General features: G+C 47.2%; 1 protein-coding gene across 1 annotated transcript in view; it reads left to right on the forward strand.

The window, feature by feature from the left end:
• Nucleotides 1-449: 449 nt before the first annotated feature.
• The window catches only part of LOC144149528 (kelch-like protein 23), a 178,529-nt gene continuing 160,791 nt past the window's right edge, over nt 450-18,187 (forward strand). The window contains exon 1 of the mRNA XM_077681184.1: nt 450-686. Within this exon, the coding sequence (XP_077537310.1) occupies nt 450-686 (237 nt within the window). The remainder of the gene's footprint in view (nt 687-18,187) is intronic.

An 18,187-nucleotide genomic window follows, 5' to 3' on the forward strand; every position in this document is an offset into this window, starting at 1 on the left:
AAAAGATGGGCTTCGTAGAGCACGTATTTATAGATTTACAAGCTTGGGAATAAAACTGGGACCACTATTTTTTCAGCCTCAATGTCGTACTTTCGTCTTAACCGGAGCTCCTTCGTCTTTATAGCATCCAGCTCCACTAGAATGAAACAACAGTTATGTCTATCGCAATACCAATCATTGCAGAACAATTCCCCAGGAAACGTTTGATTTCGTTCTCTATGCGCTAGAGGGACTTTTAGGTGATGGCGTCAATTGACACCACCAGGGCCTAAAGTGCTGGGGTATATAGTAATAAACTCTATGAATACAGCCGTGCAATTCTTGGGTAATCATCATCAGTGCTGGACAAGGCACGAGGGAGGACAAGGAAGATCCCCGATCGTAGTCGCGTGATCGTGCCGTCAGTGGCATTCTGAGGTCCCCGTCGTCGACTTGTTGGCGACGTCGCAATGCTGTCGCGCACGTTCACCGGCCGGCCGCGGGGGTTCAACAAGGGGACGCACGACTGCGTGGTTCGCACGTCGGACGGCGGCGTCTTCCACGAGCACCGCGCGTTCCTGTGCACCACGACACCTTTCTTCCGCGCCCTCTTCTCCAAGGAGTACGGCAGCAACCGGGAAGCCACGCTCAAGGGAGTGACGTCGTCCGTCTTCGAAACCCTCCTCACTTTCTACTACACTGACCAGGTAAAGGCATCATGCGGAGGGAGGGCGTCCTCTTGCCAAACCAGCTAATTTTTGGGCAAACGGTCTAACGCACCTGAGACCTTCCGCTGGCCAAGGCTGTTTTTTTTTTGTTGTTTTTGCTGTTGGAAATTTTCCGCTCCGCTTGTACATTTCTCCGATTTCTTAGCTTACGATATGGAACGCAGAAAAAGTGAAAGGCCTTAAGTAAGATAAGGGACAGCAAAAGGTTGTGGGTGTTGGGTGTTCGGCAGCATTTGAACGCGCCATGCGGTGCAGCTACTGCTTGCCGACTAAGAAAACAACTTCGTCCCATATATCCGGTTGTATTGAGGCGGTCTCTGCAAGGAGTGGTTCTGTGATTGTGCGTAAACGTGCCAATTTTCTGTAGTGCCTCGGAAAAGGTTTTGAGCAAAGTGGCAGCTCATCTTCGTCAGTTAATTTGTTAGCACGCAAAAAAAGCTTGAACTGCCTAATTGGCACGTACAATTGTCAGGCGCTCAGTACTGCTACTTCGCTGGATCTTTCACACAGGGCCACCATCTTATGTGGCGCTGTGTTAGTTCGAACTATAGCTCAACACAAGCGCTCAAACGTGCAGAATGGGGCTAAGTCACTATGTAGCATCAGTGCCGTTGGCAAATTAACCATCCAGTTGCTTCTATCTCTGCAAAAACTATGAGGGAGTGGGGGCTCTAAAATTAGAGGTGTTTCCAGCAAAACGTACAGTACAAGGCGCTGGCAACACATTTTTAGAAGATAGTAATATTGAGAGCTGAAGCCACTTGAATAGCTTAACAAGTTGTAAACACCGTTAACGCCTTGGTGCGCGCTCCTGATCACAACTCTCTGCCGGCGCAAGCAGAGGTCCACAGTATTTATTGTCCGGTTGACCCCGGTTTCGCCTATAGCAATTATGCAAACCTTACTGTTGGAAAACACATGATGTTAACGGCATACCCGCACGGAAATAACGTATGTGACATAACCAATGTTCTGCAAATGCCCGAGGTAACGCAGAAAATTCAGTTGTACAAGAATACGCCCACGTTCTGGATAGTTTTTATAACAATTACTTTACATGGTACCGCAGATTCGGTATTTGTCACGTACCGGCTGAAATTAGCGCCTTCAATCATGGCTGTGTTCCAGGATCCATTTACTGCAGATTATACGGTTTACATTTGAATTAGCACCTATGCACGCAGCACCTGTTTAGTGAGGGGAGGTGCGAGCTTTAAAGAAGCCTGGCTTGGAAGTAGAAATAATTTCTTTTTGGTTCTCATGATAGGCATTGTTTTCTGTGCAATTTCAAAACTTACTCCCTTTCCCGTTTAACAGTAATGCAGACATGCGCACGTAGAAAAGCAACCGATTAAACGCTTGAGAATGCAGTTTTAAGTTGGCCGCTGCCAACGGACACGAATACTCATGCTCTGTTACTTCGAGGCATTAAAAGCTGCCCTACTCGAACAATCTGAGCGTTCTCGCCAAGGACAACACCCGGAAACCTGTTTTGTTTTCGAAATAGCGAGAATAAGAAATGTTACTTGCTACTTGGTAGCGCTAACCAGCAATATCGTACGAAAGCCACATATATTCCTACTTACATATCGTTGTCCACCATCTCCAAACGGATATGTGCTAGTCTTGTTAATTACCTTTCGCAGGCGTCAAAGTTCGCACACCGGATTTTTCGTACGGCAGCTGGTTTCTTACGGCGCAACGTCATGGTGCTTGCGCTCCAAGTAATGGGTTGATTTTGGCACTGCTTGATGGTTGGTACAGCAGGAACAATGTTTATAAATAACGTTCCACATCATCACCGCGTGTATTGATCGCATTGTTAGACTGAGCAGGAAGTGTCCGGTATACGAGGCGCCTCAGGCGTACCGTCACGCTGAGGACTTCCGAAGTAATTCGGTAGCTGCAGCTTGACGTACACCCGGCGTCAAAAGTTTCCGGGACGCGATTTCGAAAATAAAAGCCAATTTCTATACTGCTTGGTAATAAGCTATTGCTGTGCGTATGGGTATGATGCTCCTAAATGTGATGCTTCGCTTCGGAAGACAAATCAAGGGCTGGGCCATGAGGCAGCAGAAAAATTGGTTGCGATTTCGAAATCGCGTATGGTAACCTTTTGACGCCGGGTGTTCATTCAGTATGCTGAGTACGTTTTTCATTCGTATAGTAAGATGTCGTTACCTCTCAAAGAATGACGTACTGCAGTGTTTCTCAAATGGGGGTCCGCGGACCCCAGGGGGTCCGCGAGAACATTTGAGGGGTCCGCGAAGCCTCCCTAAAAACTTTTCCCGCCACCATTATTTTCTCGATTTTGCCGTATTTTTTGCAATCGAGAAAGGTGGCTTCGCCGCATTACACGTGCGTTTAGTTGCTTCGCGTTGTACATATTTTAACATCTGCTTCTGCGTAACGTGCCAGGTATGAGAAGGAAGAAAAACAGACACAGGAAAGGCGGTATATGGGTGTTAGGAGGCTTTTAGATTCAACAGCAAATTGTTTAACATTATGACGCGCATAATCATTAACGGCAAGCAGAAAAGGCGGGCATGGGATACGTGTGTGGGCGACGTACGCTCCAGTGGAAATTATTTGATGTTATGACACCGCTCAACATATGCTCCATCGTGGGGTCCACCACCACTGTCGCAAGGCCAAAAGGGGTCCTCGGGGTAGTCATAGCTGAGAATCACTGACGTACTGCATAACAATATATCTCAGAACTTTTTGCTTGGCTATTGCGAATAGTTGCCAGGATTTGAAGCGAAACAAAAAAACACGGACGGTGAATACAGAGCAGACAAGACAGACGCTAAATTACCGCCTCTCTTGTCTACTCTGTATTCACCATCTGTGTTTTTTCGTTGATCTTCAAACTGTGGAAACAATATATGTTTGAGCATTTAAGTTTAATCTTACGACGAGGCAAGCGGCGCCAAACTGATTGTATGTGGAGCTGCGGTAGTGGCTTGAGACAGTAGTGCTCAAAGCTTGCCTTTAGGTGTAGCGTCCTATGCTTAATCCGAACGCCATTTTATCCCGCAAGTATATCCCTAGGACGAGGGAAGCAACGTCACAGTCAGTGTAGGTGGAGCTGCGGCTGAAGCTTCGGATGTTAGCCTTCAAAGTGTGCCGTTAGGTCTAATTTCCTATACTAAAACATATCGCTTATTTATCCTTCAAGTTCATCCTTCCGAAGAGGGAACCAAATTCACACTCATTGTACGTGCAACTACGGTATCGGTTGGCGACGTCAGGCCTCAAAGCGTGTCGCTAGGTCTAACGTCCTACGTTTACGCCTAACGCTATGTTAGCCTTTAAATTCTTATGATGAGGCAAGAAACGCTACACTCACCATCGGAGCTACGGTAGCGGTTGCCGACGTTAGCCGTAAAAGTGTGATGTTAACACTAACATCCTATTTTTACGCCTACCGCTAAATTAGTTTTCATATTGACCCTTACGAAGAAGCAAACAACTTCACACGTATTGTACGTGGAGCTACTCTAGCGGTGGACGAAATTAGCCCACAAAGTGTGACGTTAGTTCGAACTTCATATTCTTAAAGGGGCCATGCAGACAAAATACATTTGTTTTATTCGAAATATTTCGTGTTTTATAGTGCCCCCAGCGCTTGTCCGGCAGCAAACGATGCCGTATTCACTGAGAAATTAATCAATTTAGGTAAATTTTTGATTCTCCCGCGAAATCGTGTGCTTTCACGACGCCTGCCATAAAGTCATAAGGGCGGGTATACAAACAAACTTCCAGTGCGTCATTTGGCTTTGCAGCCTTCCTTACCGTCAGTCCTCCCGGATGGCGCTACCATAGTCAGTCGCGGACCGTTGCCCGCCATTGCTTTGTCCCTGTCCGTATTTGGTCCTGGCCTGTTGTTGTTACGGTAAAAAGTAATCGTTTCGTGAAGTATGGGGTATGCTCGACAAACAGGGTCACGTAAGACAACGCGCTTACGCCAATCGGCCAGTGCCGTGTAAGGCAACACCAAAGCGGCGGCCTGCTGTGCGGCTAAAAAAAAGCATAGTGCTCCCAGTACCACCTGCAGTGCGCATCGGTACTGCGATGTTTACGTGCATTTTCATAACTTTCACTGTTTACCCCACCGTTCTTACTGCTGTAAAAGGAATGTAAATTACATTTAAGCGCAAATAGCTCATTCAGCAAGCTTATAAGCCCTGCCTAATTTGCGTTTGCTTTGGCCGGCCTCAGCCAATCGCACAGCTGTGCATAGGACATGATAGGTTGTTGCGGGAAATCAGCTAGTGGGTCGCATGGCCATGATCTTTCTTCCTAATTATAAAGCTTATTTGAGCTAATTGTGCGTTAAATGTAATGTCAGTATGATTCTAACGAGGTAATTTATCGAATGAACCAATCTTTTGTTTTGTCTGCGTGGCCCCTTTAAGCATAACGCTAGGTAAGCCCTCATGTTCAACCTTACGACGAGGCAGGTAACTATACATTCAATGTACGTGGACCTGTTGCAGCGGTTGGCGACGTTAAGCCTCAGCGTTCTATTACGCCTAACGTCCTATGCATAAATGGGCCATGAAGACAAATTACAAGTTTGCTTTATTCGAGGGATATTAATTTTATATGTAGTAAAAGCTGGTTAATTCGAACTACATGGGGACGCCACCGCTGTTCGAATTACCGAAAGTTCCAACTAATGAAAGTCAAACACAAAAGCCCCGCAATGCAAATGTGGAGCAGTAGAGCATGCCACCAATTGAATGCTCGAAAAAGGACGGGACTGAAACCTGCCTATTATTCTTGAAGGCGAAAGCTAGCACTTTTCTCTAACGAGCGAACGTAGCGAAAGGCCTCCTTTTCGCGTTCTCCCGAACTGAAGAGGAGGCACGTAGCATTGCATCCGGTCATTACTTCCTAGCGATAGCCGCACTAGTGCTTCGTCTGCCACTGTCCGCGTGGTCAGTGGAAGCGACAGGTTCTGCGCTTGTGACCTCAGAAATTATGTCATCTAGCAGCCCGCCCTAAACTCTGAACGCGTGTCCACATCGATGTAGTGCGCAAAAAACTCCTTCCAAACCTTTCGCCGTGGGGGTTTAGATGCACTAGGGGGGCTTCTGATTGCCTTTACCCAATTTTACTTCTCCCTCTGCTTTTCTCTCCTTTCCGGAGGCGACGGAGCCGCGTGTGTAGCCAGCGGGGCCGTTCCTCTGGCGGTGCGCCAGGCCCCAAGCTGCCGGCGCGGGGGCGCGTAGTTAGAATTATCCGTGGAGGAGGCCCGTGGCGTTCCAATTAACGGGCTTTTCAATATATAGGCTTTAATGGAGACTTGGTGGGACCAAATAGAACATTTAGACTTATCCACTAATTCGAAATATTGAAGTTCGAATTATTGAGCTTTCACTGTAGGGCCCTCAGCGCTTGTCCGGCAGCAAACGAAGCGCTATTCGCCGAGAAATGACACAAGTCGAGCTAAAATTTGAATTCTCTTTCGTCATCTCGTGTTTTATGACGTCGACAATGAGTATCCGGCGCAGGATTTTAACACAAACCGTACTATGTTGACTGTGGCTGCCGGCCACGGCAAAAATATTTTTAACGGCGAAGCTGTTTAGCAAATCGTAATTTTTCGTGTCCGCAGTTAAAAATACCAAGAAATTGTCGAGCGTGCTCATGTGACCGCACGCACGTCAGCGCGGGCCTCGCGGCGACCGCCCAGCGTCCCCTGCGAACGTTTGTCAAGCCGAGCATACTCACTTAGGAAAATTGCCCAAGATTCTCCAGAAAAAATCTCCAGCGTTCGCCGTAATCATGCCAGCACTTGCTGGGAACGCGCAAGACACGTCAGAGCGGACGCCCCTCCAAGGTCATGTCCAATAATTATCAGTTCCAAAAAAATAAAAAAAACCTCAAAACTACAGCAAGAATGATGGAGGTCGTTGCGGCAGCGAAGAAGCAAATCGGCTGCAATCATGGACCTAAACCGGCGCGATGATCGTGAAGGTTGCGTGCAGCCTACCTTGAAGTAAACCTTGAAGTCTTACTTTGAAGTCCTTGAAGTTACGCGTTAGTGCGAGCTCCCGCCATTTTTTTAGCCATATTACCATTTACTTCCATATATGGCGGAACGATACTGAAGGGCGACTGTCCGCACACGTTTTTTTTTTTTTTTCTGACTAGGCTTGTATCTGTCTTATTGTTACAGTTGATAGTAATCGCGTAGTAAAATATTGTGTGCGACTCGACAGGAAAGGTCAAGTAAGGGGCAGTGTCGCTTATACTACTTGGCCAGTGTCGTGTCAGACAAGCCCAACACCCGCGACGGCTGTGCAGCGGGGCCAGAATAGTGTGCGCCGTAATCAGTAGCGCTTCCAGTTTTACGTCTTCGTTCGTAAATTCCGTTGCTTGGAGAATACTTTTCGCAGCTACAAAACGAATGTGCATTACATTTAAGCGCCAAAAGCTCGTTCTGAAATATTACAATCGCAGTTGAACATATTGAATTTGCGTTGGATTTCTTCGTCCTCAGCCAATCGCTACATCGTACGTCAATAGGTTCAGCACGGAAAAACCGCTAGTCAGTCGCATGGCGCTATTCTCCGTTTTCATCATTACACAGCTCATTACATGTTTGGGAACTTTGCGTTAAAATGTGTGCCACGCAAATTATTCTAAGGAGGCAAACCTTTCTTTTTTTATTCTTATTTTATTCAAAAATACCCCTAAAGGCCCTCACTAGGGGCAGGATACATTGAGAACGAAAAAAAGAGTACTAGCAGCACGTTAATAGGCAAACAAATAAATACAAGTGGGTGTGAGGCAAAAAAGAAAAAGAAAGAAAAAGAAAGCAAGAAACAAGGAAAACAAACAAAAAATCTTTAAAGAACTCTAGAACCTATAAAAACACTTTTTAGTAAAGTTTACATACGAAGTAAGTGTGTAAAAGTACTTGGAATTTGGTCGGATCTGTAAGATTTGCAATGTGAGATGGTAGGGCATTCCAATCCACAATTGTGCGAGGTATGAAGGATTGTGAAGATTTGGAAGTGTGGCATTTCACACGTGTCACTTTTAAGGCATGGTCCCGTCGGGGAAAGATGGTCGGTGTCGATGAAAAGAAATCAGGATGAAGAGAAGAGTGCTGGTACAGTTTATGAAACAATGATAAACGTGACCGTTTACGCCGATCTGATAGGATGGGCAAAGATGCGCGAAGTTTTAGAGCCGTGACGCTGGTATGGCGTGAATAATCGGAAAAGATGAAACGAACGGCACGATTTTGAAGGGATTCAATTTTGTCAACTAAGTATGCTTTGTCAGGGTCCCAAATGGCAGATGCATACTCAATTTTAGGTCTGATGACAGTTGTGTATGCAAGTTTGCGGAGGTTAGATGGAGCATGTTTTAGTCTGTGCTTTAAAAAACCCATTGAGCGGTTGGCGGAGGCAAGAATGGATTCGAATGTCTTCTTGGCCCCTTCAAGCATAACGCTGTTTTATAACCTTGAAGTTTATCCCTAGGTAATCGAAGCAAGCAGCGCAACACTCATTGTACGTGGAGCTGCCCTAGCAGTCGGCGGCGTTAGTTCTCAAAAACTAAGTTACTTTAACGTGTTGTGCTTAAAGGAGTCATGAAGAGAAAATACAACTTCGTTTAATTTGAAAGAACTAGGATTCAGTATCTCACTCAGCTCCATTACAGCCACAAAAGATGTTTTTTTAAAGAAAAAAAAGCAAGAACTTAAAAACTTTCAAATTTTGCGCCGCAGTGACGTGTTATGAGCAAGAATGACGTGATACGGGCCAACAATAAAACATATTTTTCAGTACGTTAACTGCACGTTAGCATTCAAGTGATGCGGTCAAATGGAACCAGAGGCCCCATTACAGACTTCCAGTCATGTGTCGTCGCGACAGGTCAGTTAGGCGGCCGCCAATCGCACAAACAAGGTTCTGTTACGTCATAGAAAAGTTGCGGGACATTGGCCAGGGGGTCGCGACTGCTTCACACGTTTTCTTTCATATCTCCAATATTTGTTCGAAGATTGCGATGATTTCGGTATCATTGTTATCGGGACTAAGCAGTCTTTCTAATAAACCCAACTTGTATTTTTTCTTCATGGCTCCTTTAAGCCTGAAGCTATTTTAGCCTTGAGGTTTATACGACGAGTCAAGCAACATCACTGTCATCGTACGTGGAGCTGCCGTGGCGGTTGGCCACGTTCGCCGTCAGAGCGTGACGTTAGGCCTACCGTCTTATGCTTAAACCTAACGCTAGGTCAGCTCTCCCCTTCTCACTGGGAGCAGGCTCTAGGGAGTACAGTAAAACCTCGTTACAAGAGACACTGTTACAAGAGACACTTGGTTATAAGAGACATTCGAATGAAGACGGTTTGGTTGATTTTGCTATGTTTGTCATGTTAGCAGCATTGCATACAAGAGACCTTGGTTACAAGAGACATGATTCTTGGGTCCCCTGAGTGTCTCTTGTAACGAGGTTTTGCTGTACTGGCGTGGCTACAGAACAGACTGCCACGGCCAGAACCCTGAACGAAGCGAGTGCCCTTTGGGCTCCCGCCACCCACTACCCTGAACCCGATGTTAAAATAAAGTAGCACCCGGAGGCGCTCTCTTAGCCTTCAACCCGCAGCGTCCGTGCTAATTCCGGTACTGGCGCCATATTCTCCCCTGGTGAGCCTGGAGAAACTATATTGCGTTATTACTGCCATAACAATTAACGTCGCCGCCATGTTTGCAATGAAGGCTCTATAATTGTCGTGCCAACAATGTGAGGGTGCGCCGCTTGCGTGGGGGAGAGGTGATGCTCTGGCCCTCTCATGCAGGTTGGATTCTCCCACCCCTCACCGGCCCCCTATTCCCACGCGGCAACCTCCGCTTCGCTGCGACCAGCGCGCAGTCAGAGCAGCTCCGCTGCCCGGCGTACGCCGCTTGGACAGTAACGACGCCAGCTCGAATATCACTTGAACACTTTATTTACGTTACGTGCGTGAACGCGACGTGCGGCGAGAAACACTGATGCGCTATACAACACAGACAAAGTTGTCTGTCAACAAGCAGAGCACACGCAAGACACCAGTCCTAACCATCGGCTCAGCTTCACAGCATACGGACAAGGTTCTCGCCTTTCGCTAACACTCATACTTCGTGTTGCGATGTATCCTGGTGTTTGTGGCGTCCCTTTTGCAGCGCCATAATGTCCCACAGCGCACACATGAGAGAACTCCCACTACATGACACGCGCGTCGGCATCGCGGCCTCTCCGTGCGGCAGCAGCAGCTTCAGTGACCGTTTTGGCGCATGCGCCGTTTTCGCTTTCGCGCATGCCCGCTGCCAGTACCGCCGGGGAAAAGCGGAACGAAAAAAAAAAGAGAGGATGAGTGTTTCTTCAGGAACAATACCTCTAGGAGCGCAATAATAGAACCGAAACTAGAGAAGGTAACATTGGCCTGGTAGTACAACCTACCTTCAAGTTTACTCCGATGACGAGGCAAGCAGCGCCACACTCATCATACGTGGATCTGCGGTAGTGGTTGGGGACGAGAGCTCTTAAAGCATGACGTTAGTTTAAGGTCTTATTCTGGAGCATAAACATATTTTATCCATCAAGCGTATCCTTACGACGAGGCAAGCAACATGACCCTGCCGCTTCGGTGGCAGTTGGCGACGTTAGTCCTGAAAGTTTGCCATTACCTTTTACATCTTATGTTTAAGCATAACTTTTTCAGTCCTCGAGCTAGACGACGCAAGCAACGCCACACTCATTGTTCATGGAACTGCGGTAGTCCTGAAAGTCTGCCATTAGCTTTTACGTCTTATTTTCAAACATAACTTTTTCAGCCCTCGAACTAGACGACGCAAGAAACGCCACACTCATTGTCCGTGGAACTGCGGTAGCGATTGGCGACGTTAAGCCTCAAAGCGTGACGTTTGTTCAACCGTTTTCTGCTTAAAGGGGCGATGCGGACAAAACACAAGTTTGGGTCATTCGAAAGATTGCCCCGTTAGAATCATACTGACACCACTTTTAACGTGAACTTTGGTCAAATAAGTTATATAAATAGGAAAAAAGGGGAATGTCCATGCGACCCACTAGCTCATTTCCCGCAACAGAACCTATGATGTCGTATGCCCGGCCGTGCAATGGGCTGAGGCCGCCAAAAGAAAGGCAAATTAGGCAGGGCTTACAAGCATGCCGAACCAGCTATGTGCACTTAAATTAGGGGACATTCTTTTTACAGCAGTAAGAATTATGGGGTATACAGTGGAAGTTACGAAAGTGCACGTAAACATGCGTACTGCTGTTGGTACTGCGCGCACTATGCTCGTTTTAGCTGCACTGCCCTGCGGCGCTTTGGGGTTGTCTCAGACGACACTGGCCGATTGGCGTAAGCGATGGTGTCTTACGTGACCATATTTGTCATGCGAACACCGTGTGTCACGAAACGATTACTTACTACCTTAACAAGGACAAGCCAGGTACAAATACGGTCAAAAACAAAGCAAAGGCAAAAAATGACCCTTCGCGATATGGTGGCGCCATCTAGGTTTATTAAGGGCAAATTAGGCTCCGCAATCGACTGCATTGCAATTGTTGTGATGGCATTGCAGACGTCGCGAAAACACCCGATTTGGCGGTAGCATCAAAATTTTAACTTAAATTGATTAATTTCTCGATAAATAAAGCATCGCTTCTTGCCAGACAACCGCTGAGGGCACTGTAAAACACGAAATCTTTTGAATAAAACAAACTTGTATTTTGTCTGCATGGCCCCATCCAGGATAGCGCTAGGTTAGCCTTCACGTTTATTCTTATGACGAGGCAACCAACGTAACACTTATTCTAATTAAAGCTGCGGCAGCGCTTGGAGACGTTAGGACCAAAAGCGTGACGTTAGGTCTAACGTACTATGCTTATGCCTAACGCTGTTTTACCCTTCAATATCATTTCTATCCAAGCAACGTCACACTCATTGTACGTAAAGCTCCGGTAGCGGTAGGCAACGTCAGCCCTCAAAGCCGGACGAATTCGGAAGTCACAATCCCGCGTCGTCCCCCCCTCTGCCGCTCATCAATCGTTGCGCAAATTAATTGTGAATTGGAGAATGCAGGTGGCTTCAAGAAATAGGCTTCCCCAAACAGGCCTAACTTATCAGCCTTATTAGAAAAGGGTTTCGTGAATTTCCAAGGAACCCGGATTTAGTACGATGATAGTGGTCTTGCAATAGACGATTCGCTTGTGGAGTATATGGCACCCCGCCCACTTGGATTGTGAGGTCTCTGCCATTCGATCGCCGCACCCCCTGCTTGACCGCACAAAATAAGGTACCCAAGCGCCAGGGTGCGGCATTATACATCGTTGTCGTAGTTAGTTTTCGTGTTTAAAAGTTTAGTTCCTCAACGGCGACAAATTTTTTTACGTCTCGCACGAGCACCTATATCTCATTTTTGATTGCATTTAGAAGGTCACAAGCAGGATTGTTTTGGTCTGGAGAAGGCATCGCCTTTCTTGGGGTCCTTGTAGACATCAGCTGTATTTTTGTGCGGCCTACACTTCTGAAAGGTTTTCGTTCCTCACATGAGCACATGAAGATCTATACGAGTGCCGGGGTTTTGAACATAATTTGTCCCCTTATTTAGATTAATCAAACTTCTCAGCCGGTTTTTTTCAGTTTCAGTTTTTCAACTCCATTGGGACTTGGCTCTGAGGCGGGCTGATGCTGCGGCTGGTGCCCTGGCATCGCGTCATACGGGAGGCATCCATCCCTGCATGATGCCGAATGAAAGCTGATATGAACGCGTTTACCTGTTGTGCCATTATTTTTTTACGTACTATGAGCACTGCTGGCGTTGTTCTCGTCTGGTACATTAGGAGTTACTATTACATCGGTAAAGTGCACCATAATTGCCATAAATACCTACAGAAATGGCGACAATGCTCTGCTAATGCATTGATTTTTCCGCCGTTTCTCTGTTTCGCCAGTCTTACATTCCTGTGGTGGCATAAGAGAACACGCCAGCCAAAAGGGCTTCTTTATTCGTGACTTCTTTTTAAAGGATAAAGACTTGAATGGCCATTCAGGGAACAAACCGGCATCCGGCGTCCCTAAACTTTCGGGGGCATTCCATTGCACGAGCCGTGCTATATCACAAGGCCTTCAAGGGCGCGAGCTTCAGCGAATAAGCCGGCGTCCAGCATCGGCATCATTATCGAAAAACGGCCCTTTCACGAGGATTTCCAAGCACGACCTTAAATTAAACTCGGTACTAGCGAGAGGTTGTCGCCCAGTCAGTATACTGCAGGAGAAGGAAGGGGAACCGGCAGCGCAGTTCTCCCTCTTCGTAAACTCTTTCGTACTTGGTGACATGAACGAACGGAGGCGCAATGTGTAGATACAGGTCGAAGCTATTCGACACAGCGTCGGAACTATCATTTCAGGGGTGTGTGTGTGGGAAGGGGGGCAGAGGGGGGAGGGAGGGGGCTGAAGCGAAAGCATTTTTATTTTATGTACCTAAGAAATTACAGCTATTAAAATCTGAGTTTCGCTCGAGAGAAAGCACTTGATTTTTTTTCTATTAACCATGTTAAAAATGTTTTTGTTGCGCACTGTTTCTTCTAATCGTAAGGACAACGTGTGAATCGGTTGATAAAGTCCTCCTATCCAACACCTAAAAGGAGTTTGGCGATTACTTTAGTTAAAAAACTGCGCCAACGGACCCGGTACACTGGTAGTTGAACGCGTATGATACCCAGTTACACGGCGGAAGTAACTGCAGTTAAGTTTAACTGCGGTTGCTAAACTTTAACCGCGCTTATCACAAAGGGCGGTTTTGGCTGTTACACGCGAAATTCCAAGTGTGGTGACCGCGGTCACTTGGTTGTGAACGTAACAAAAATAAATTACCACACTTTTAACTTCACGATAAAAAACAAAGGAGAAGCAGTGCAGACAAATGGAAATTTAAAGCAGTCGCTTCAGACCTAAACGCAACGCACTCGCGTGAGGCGAGGACAGGGGCTACCCCAACAGCTCGCAACCGGCTTGGTTTGCTCACGTCTGCTCGGTGTTGGGATCTTTAGGCTTAGCATCGCTGTGGATATTGGACCGCCGCTATCTCTACAACTGCGAATTACAATCCATAGCAGAATTTTTCACTGCACTAACATCCACTTTCTCGTATGTGGAGGTTCTTTTCCGCGATCATATTGATTTCGAAGAGCCGCGATAAGCTGTTGCTGCCGTGGTGGGCCGGTTCGAGCCGCTTGCAGTGCCGTGCGGGCAGGCGCGCCGGCGTGTTTGCGGGCACGCCGGCACGGCCGACGTGCGCGCCGATCTTTTCCGGGTGCTGAAAACGCCTCATGATAGCCTGCTTTATCCGTTTTTTTTAAATGCGAATGCATTTCTTAGTCGGGGGTTGTTTTGCGTACGTTGGCCGGCGTCCGCGCAGGTGTTATCTCTCCGCTCCTGCGCGCGCCCTAGCAACGGATGTGGTGCGCCTAGCAACCGGAGCAGGAGGTGAGCGGCGGAGGGTAAGGAGAGGAGGAGCGCGCGCGGGCGTGTGAGGGCGCTCGCATCGCGGAGCAGCGGAGGGTAAGGGAGAGCAGGAGTGTGCGCGGTCGGGTGAGGGCGCTCGCATCGCGTAACTCTCTCGGGCGGAAAGAGAGAGCTCGGGCGCTCCTCCTCTCCGCGCTCGGACTATTTACAGTCATACCCGGATATAACGAACCCGGATAGAGCGAATTATGCTATATATCGAACAAAAATATTTCAGTTACGGAAATACATGGGAAACATATTCCATATAACGAAATTCACATCCGATATGGGCGCCTAGAATGGCCACCGAAACGCATGATCTCGAGCAACGATTGAGATGTGGATTGGCCGCGACCACGAAGCAAGAGCCGCGAGTGACACATTGGGCCTCGCACGGAGCGACGTGACGCCCAATACTTTCCGTAACTGTTTCCGATGCGCGGCACTCGCGATGGAACCCGCCCAGTCAGGGAGTTCGGACCAAGACAGCAGCATCGGTGAACGGTGGGAAGAGCTCGCCAACGTTCCCGGTGATGTCGCGAGTGAAATCCGTCCGACGCTTATAATAAAGCGCTTTCGGCAGTCGATGTTCTGCGCCAATGCTTCTTATATTTTTGAGGACGCAGACTCGAACTGGTGCAAACAATGTTTCGTGTCGCTATGACCTGACGTTCAGGAACTAGACATCAAAAAACAAAGAAAGCGACTTTTTTTTTGCCGGATGTGACGTCATGGTTCAAGAAAAATGGCAGCTGTTGCGCGGTCATTTCGCTGCGCTCTTCTCGTTGTGATTTTGGCCTGCTGTTGCAGCGGTGCATATGTGTTTGGCTTACGATTGTGATGAAGGTGCTCTCGAAGAACTTCTGGAGAGCACTTACGGTGGTGAGCAGCGTGTGATCGGGACGCTGAGTGTGTGCGACTGCCTAATTTTCGCGTAGTGCGTGGCGACGGTGACGACGGGCGCTCTGCATCAGTTCTGCCGCCTCGATTTACGACAGTGATGAGTGCGTTCCCGTCGAACTTCTGCACTGTGTTTTATTAGAGCGCTGTGTTGAGGCCGCTGGGCGTTTCGCCGCCTACGTGCCATGGCGAGAGGCAGCAACGCCGGCCAGACGAGGGCACTGGGATGGCGCATGACCGCTCCCATCGTAACCAAGCTAGCCACTGCAAACGTAGACCAATTCTACGTAGACCACAGGGCTATGTTTTTCTCCCAGTACAACGGAGTTAACCTGTGCGAAGGTATAATTCTGTGTTCGGAGTCGTGAGGCAGGCAGGTAATGTTCACCATTGCGAAGGTGTAGTAACTACCATAATCTGTCTGCTAATCACTTTGTTGGTCTGAAACCTTAAGCCAGCTGATAATAGGACATGCAGCCCGGTGGGAGGTAGAGCTGCGCACAGGACAAAGGTTTTTTTTTGTTCTTGTTACCGGCCGTAGGAACCAAGCCTTAATAATACACATCCAGGCCTCAAGTAGTGAATGAGAAATATTAACTATTTGCACTTAGCCCTGGTGCCAAGCATTTTTTTTTCGTGGGCCCTCTCAAGTTACCGTTTTTAAAATTATCCCTTCTAAGGCACGTTCAAGCTGGTATAATGCCATGCATTCAACAGATGCTGCACAGTTCACCCAATATGTCCTTGATGTGTGCTGTCACATGCCGAAGAACAATATTGTACTTCAGCTGGTACTTTTAGGAACAGATCTTATGATGTGCAATGCTTTCAAGTTCATTTCTTTTGTGTTTAGCGTGACTGAGGACTTGCCTGCAGCAATCTTACCGCAAATAAGTTATTGCTTGTTGAACAGCACAAAAGTACCAGTACAACTTAAAACTGAAATTAGTCAGATATGAGGTTTTACTCGTCAGTTTTCTCTCTCCAGCAGTGATGGCAATGGAAGTTGAGCAGTGGCGTTGCTGGGTAAACTTGCACCCGGGCCCAGAAAATTTGTCTCCCCCTCACATATACAAAACAATTATTAATAATAAAACTAGTGTTATTGTTATTATTGATAATATTAATGTCTTCTATTGTTAGCATATGAAGGCTGGTTCACACTTGCGACTGGAGCTACCAAAAGCGATTTCTGTCACTCTTGTCACTCGGCATTGCTCTCAGCGCGCAACAACAGCGAGTGGTCTCGACAAATTTTGTGTCTTTCAATTGGGTACCAATGTAAAAGAAAACTTTTTACAGCTACTTAATGCATGGGCTTCGAAACGTCAATGCAAGCATGCATAATATGCGAAATGAAGCCACAGGATACTTGATGTGTAGTTATTTATAAAGAACTGGCAATATAGTATTAGAAAAGTAAGCAGCAAGATAAGAAGCCGTGTGTTATTTAGGCAATAATAGCTACACGAGCTTGGTTTAAGAACCCCAGACGACGACTCTGGTGCAGATCTTGATACACAACACCGACCTTTTCAGTGAATTAGGCATCGATAAAAATTCTAGCAGTAAAGAGCATCATGGTGTGTCACTCGTGAGCACGAAAACACCATTAGCAGCCGAGAAAGGAGTGGCCAAGAGCTACCTGCGGCAGCACAGGGTGTAATGCGCCAAACCAAAGTAGGGTTGGGGAAAAGTGAAGGCTGATATGCAGCAGTGTGAGAGTACCATATCTTACAGTTGATACCAAGCGAATGGATGCCTGCAAGAGCAATGGAGGTGTGAGAGAGTCTCGGGCCTCGTCAGAAAATGACACTATAAGGTGGTTACCAGAGCCGTTCAGAAAGCTTTGCAGCCCGCTGTGCCGACTAAATCATGCAGACGTCCCACGGGCCTGGAGGAGGGTGGCCAGCAATGATAGGGCTGTTTAAAGGCAACACATGCAAGACAAATAGTCGCTTCATTCGCATCAATTTTCCTGTGTCCAGGAAGTTGAATACACCTTGAACAAATTATGCTTTAAGGACCACAGGCGGAGCCTGGTGAAAGAAGGCCGGGGGAGAAATAGAAGTTGTCCCAGCAAATAAACAACAGCCGGACTTTAAAAAAAGCTATTTCCAAGTATTGTGCAGGAAAAGTGGTATACAATGTGAAAGAAACGGCCGCCCCATAAATTAGGAAAAACCGCCTGCGCCTGCCCGTTTGTCACTAAAGGCAGCCTCTGGGGCAGCATGCAACCGCTGGAAATTTCTCTAAGTGAGAATTTTAGTACGTTTGAAATATACATTGTCGGGTCTCTTTATTTCTATGGTTATGTGATTACTGAGAATGGAAGCACATAGAAAGGGAACATTTAGCGTTGAAAGAGACGACTGGCCGTACATGAGTCGTCTAAGCGGCCAGTGCACGGCTAGTCGTGTGGATGTTTGTCTGCGACAATGTTGTCATTTCCTTTCGTACGTTGTAAAAAGATTCCACCACACATTTGCAAATAAGTTAACTGACATTGGTGTCTTCGGAAAACGAACACAGTATAAAGTATAAAATGTGAGGTTCGGGCTTTCCAGTGAAGCAGCCACCAGCCAATGGAGGAAATCTGAATCGAAGGAGGTTACGAAGCGATAAAGAAAACTCTTGAGTAAAATATCAGATTCGTACGGGCCCGAGTGTATCAGCGCCACACGCTGGCTCACAACCGTTCGATCGCGCCCATCCCGATGTGTTGGTGACGATTTCATTGACGTCGTCGTACAGTCGACTAGCTCAAGGTAGATCCTAGATGAAACAACCTTTTCCCAGTAGTTGAGGAAATAATATCGCCCTCTCCAACCAAAAGTAATAACTAAGAACAAGACGTTTGGGACCCATCTTGATTCACTCTTCCTTCAGTGGTGACTGGGGTCGCGTTGTAGCGCCGGTCACTCACAAAGCGCCTTGCTGTGGAGCGCGGTGCCCGCATGTACACAAGTGGGAGAGTTCGGAGGGAAGGATTTATTTTCTTTGCATCTTTTCCTCCAGTTGGTCACACTTCTGGAGCGTT

The sequence above is a fragment of the Haemaphysalis longicornis genome, unplaced genomic scaffold (genome assembly GCF_048455015.1).
Source record: "Haemaphysalis longicornis isolate Haplotype H1 unplaced genomic scaffold, Haemaphysalis longicornis Haplotype H1 scaffold_1, whole genome shotgun sequence".
Taxonomy (NCBI): Eukaryota; Metazoa; Arthropoda; class Arachnida; order Ixodida; family Ixodidae; genus Haemaphysalis; species Haemaphysalis longicornis.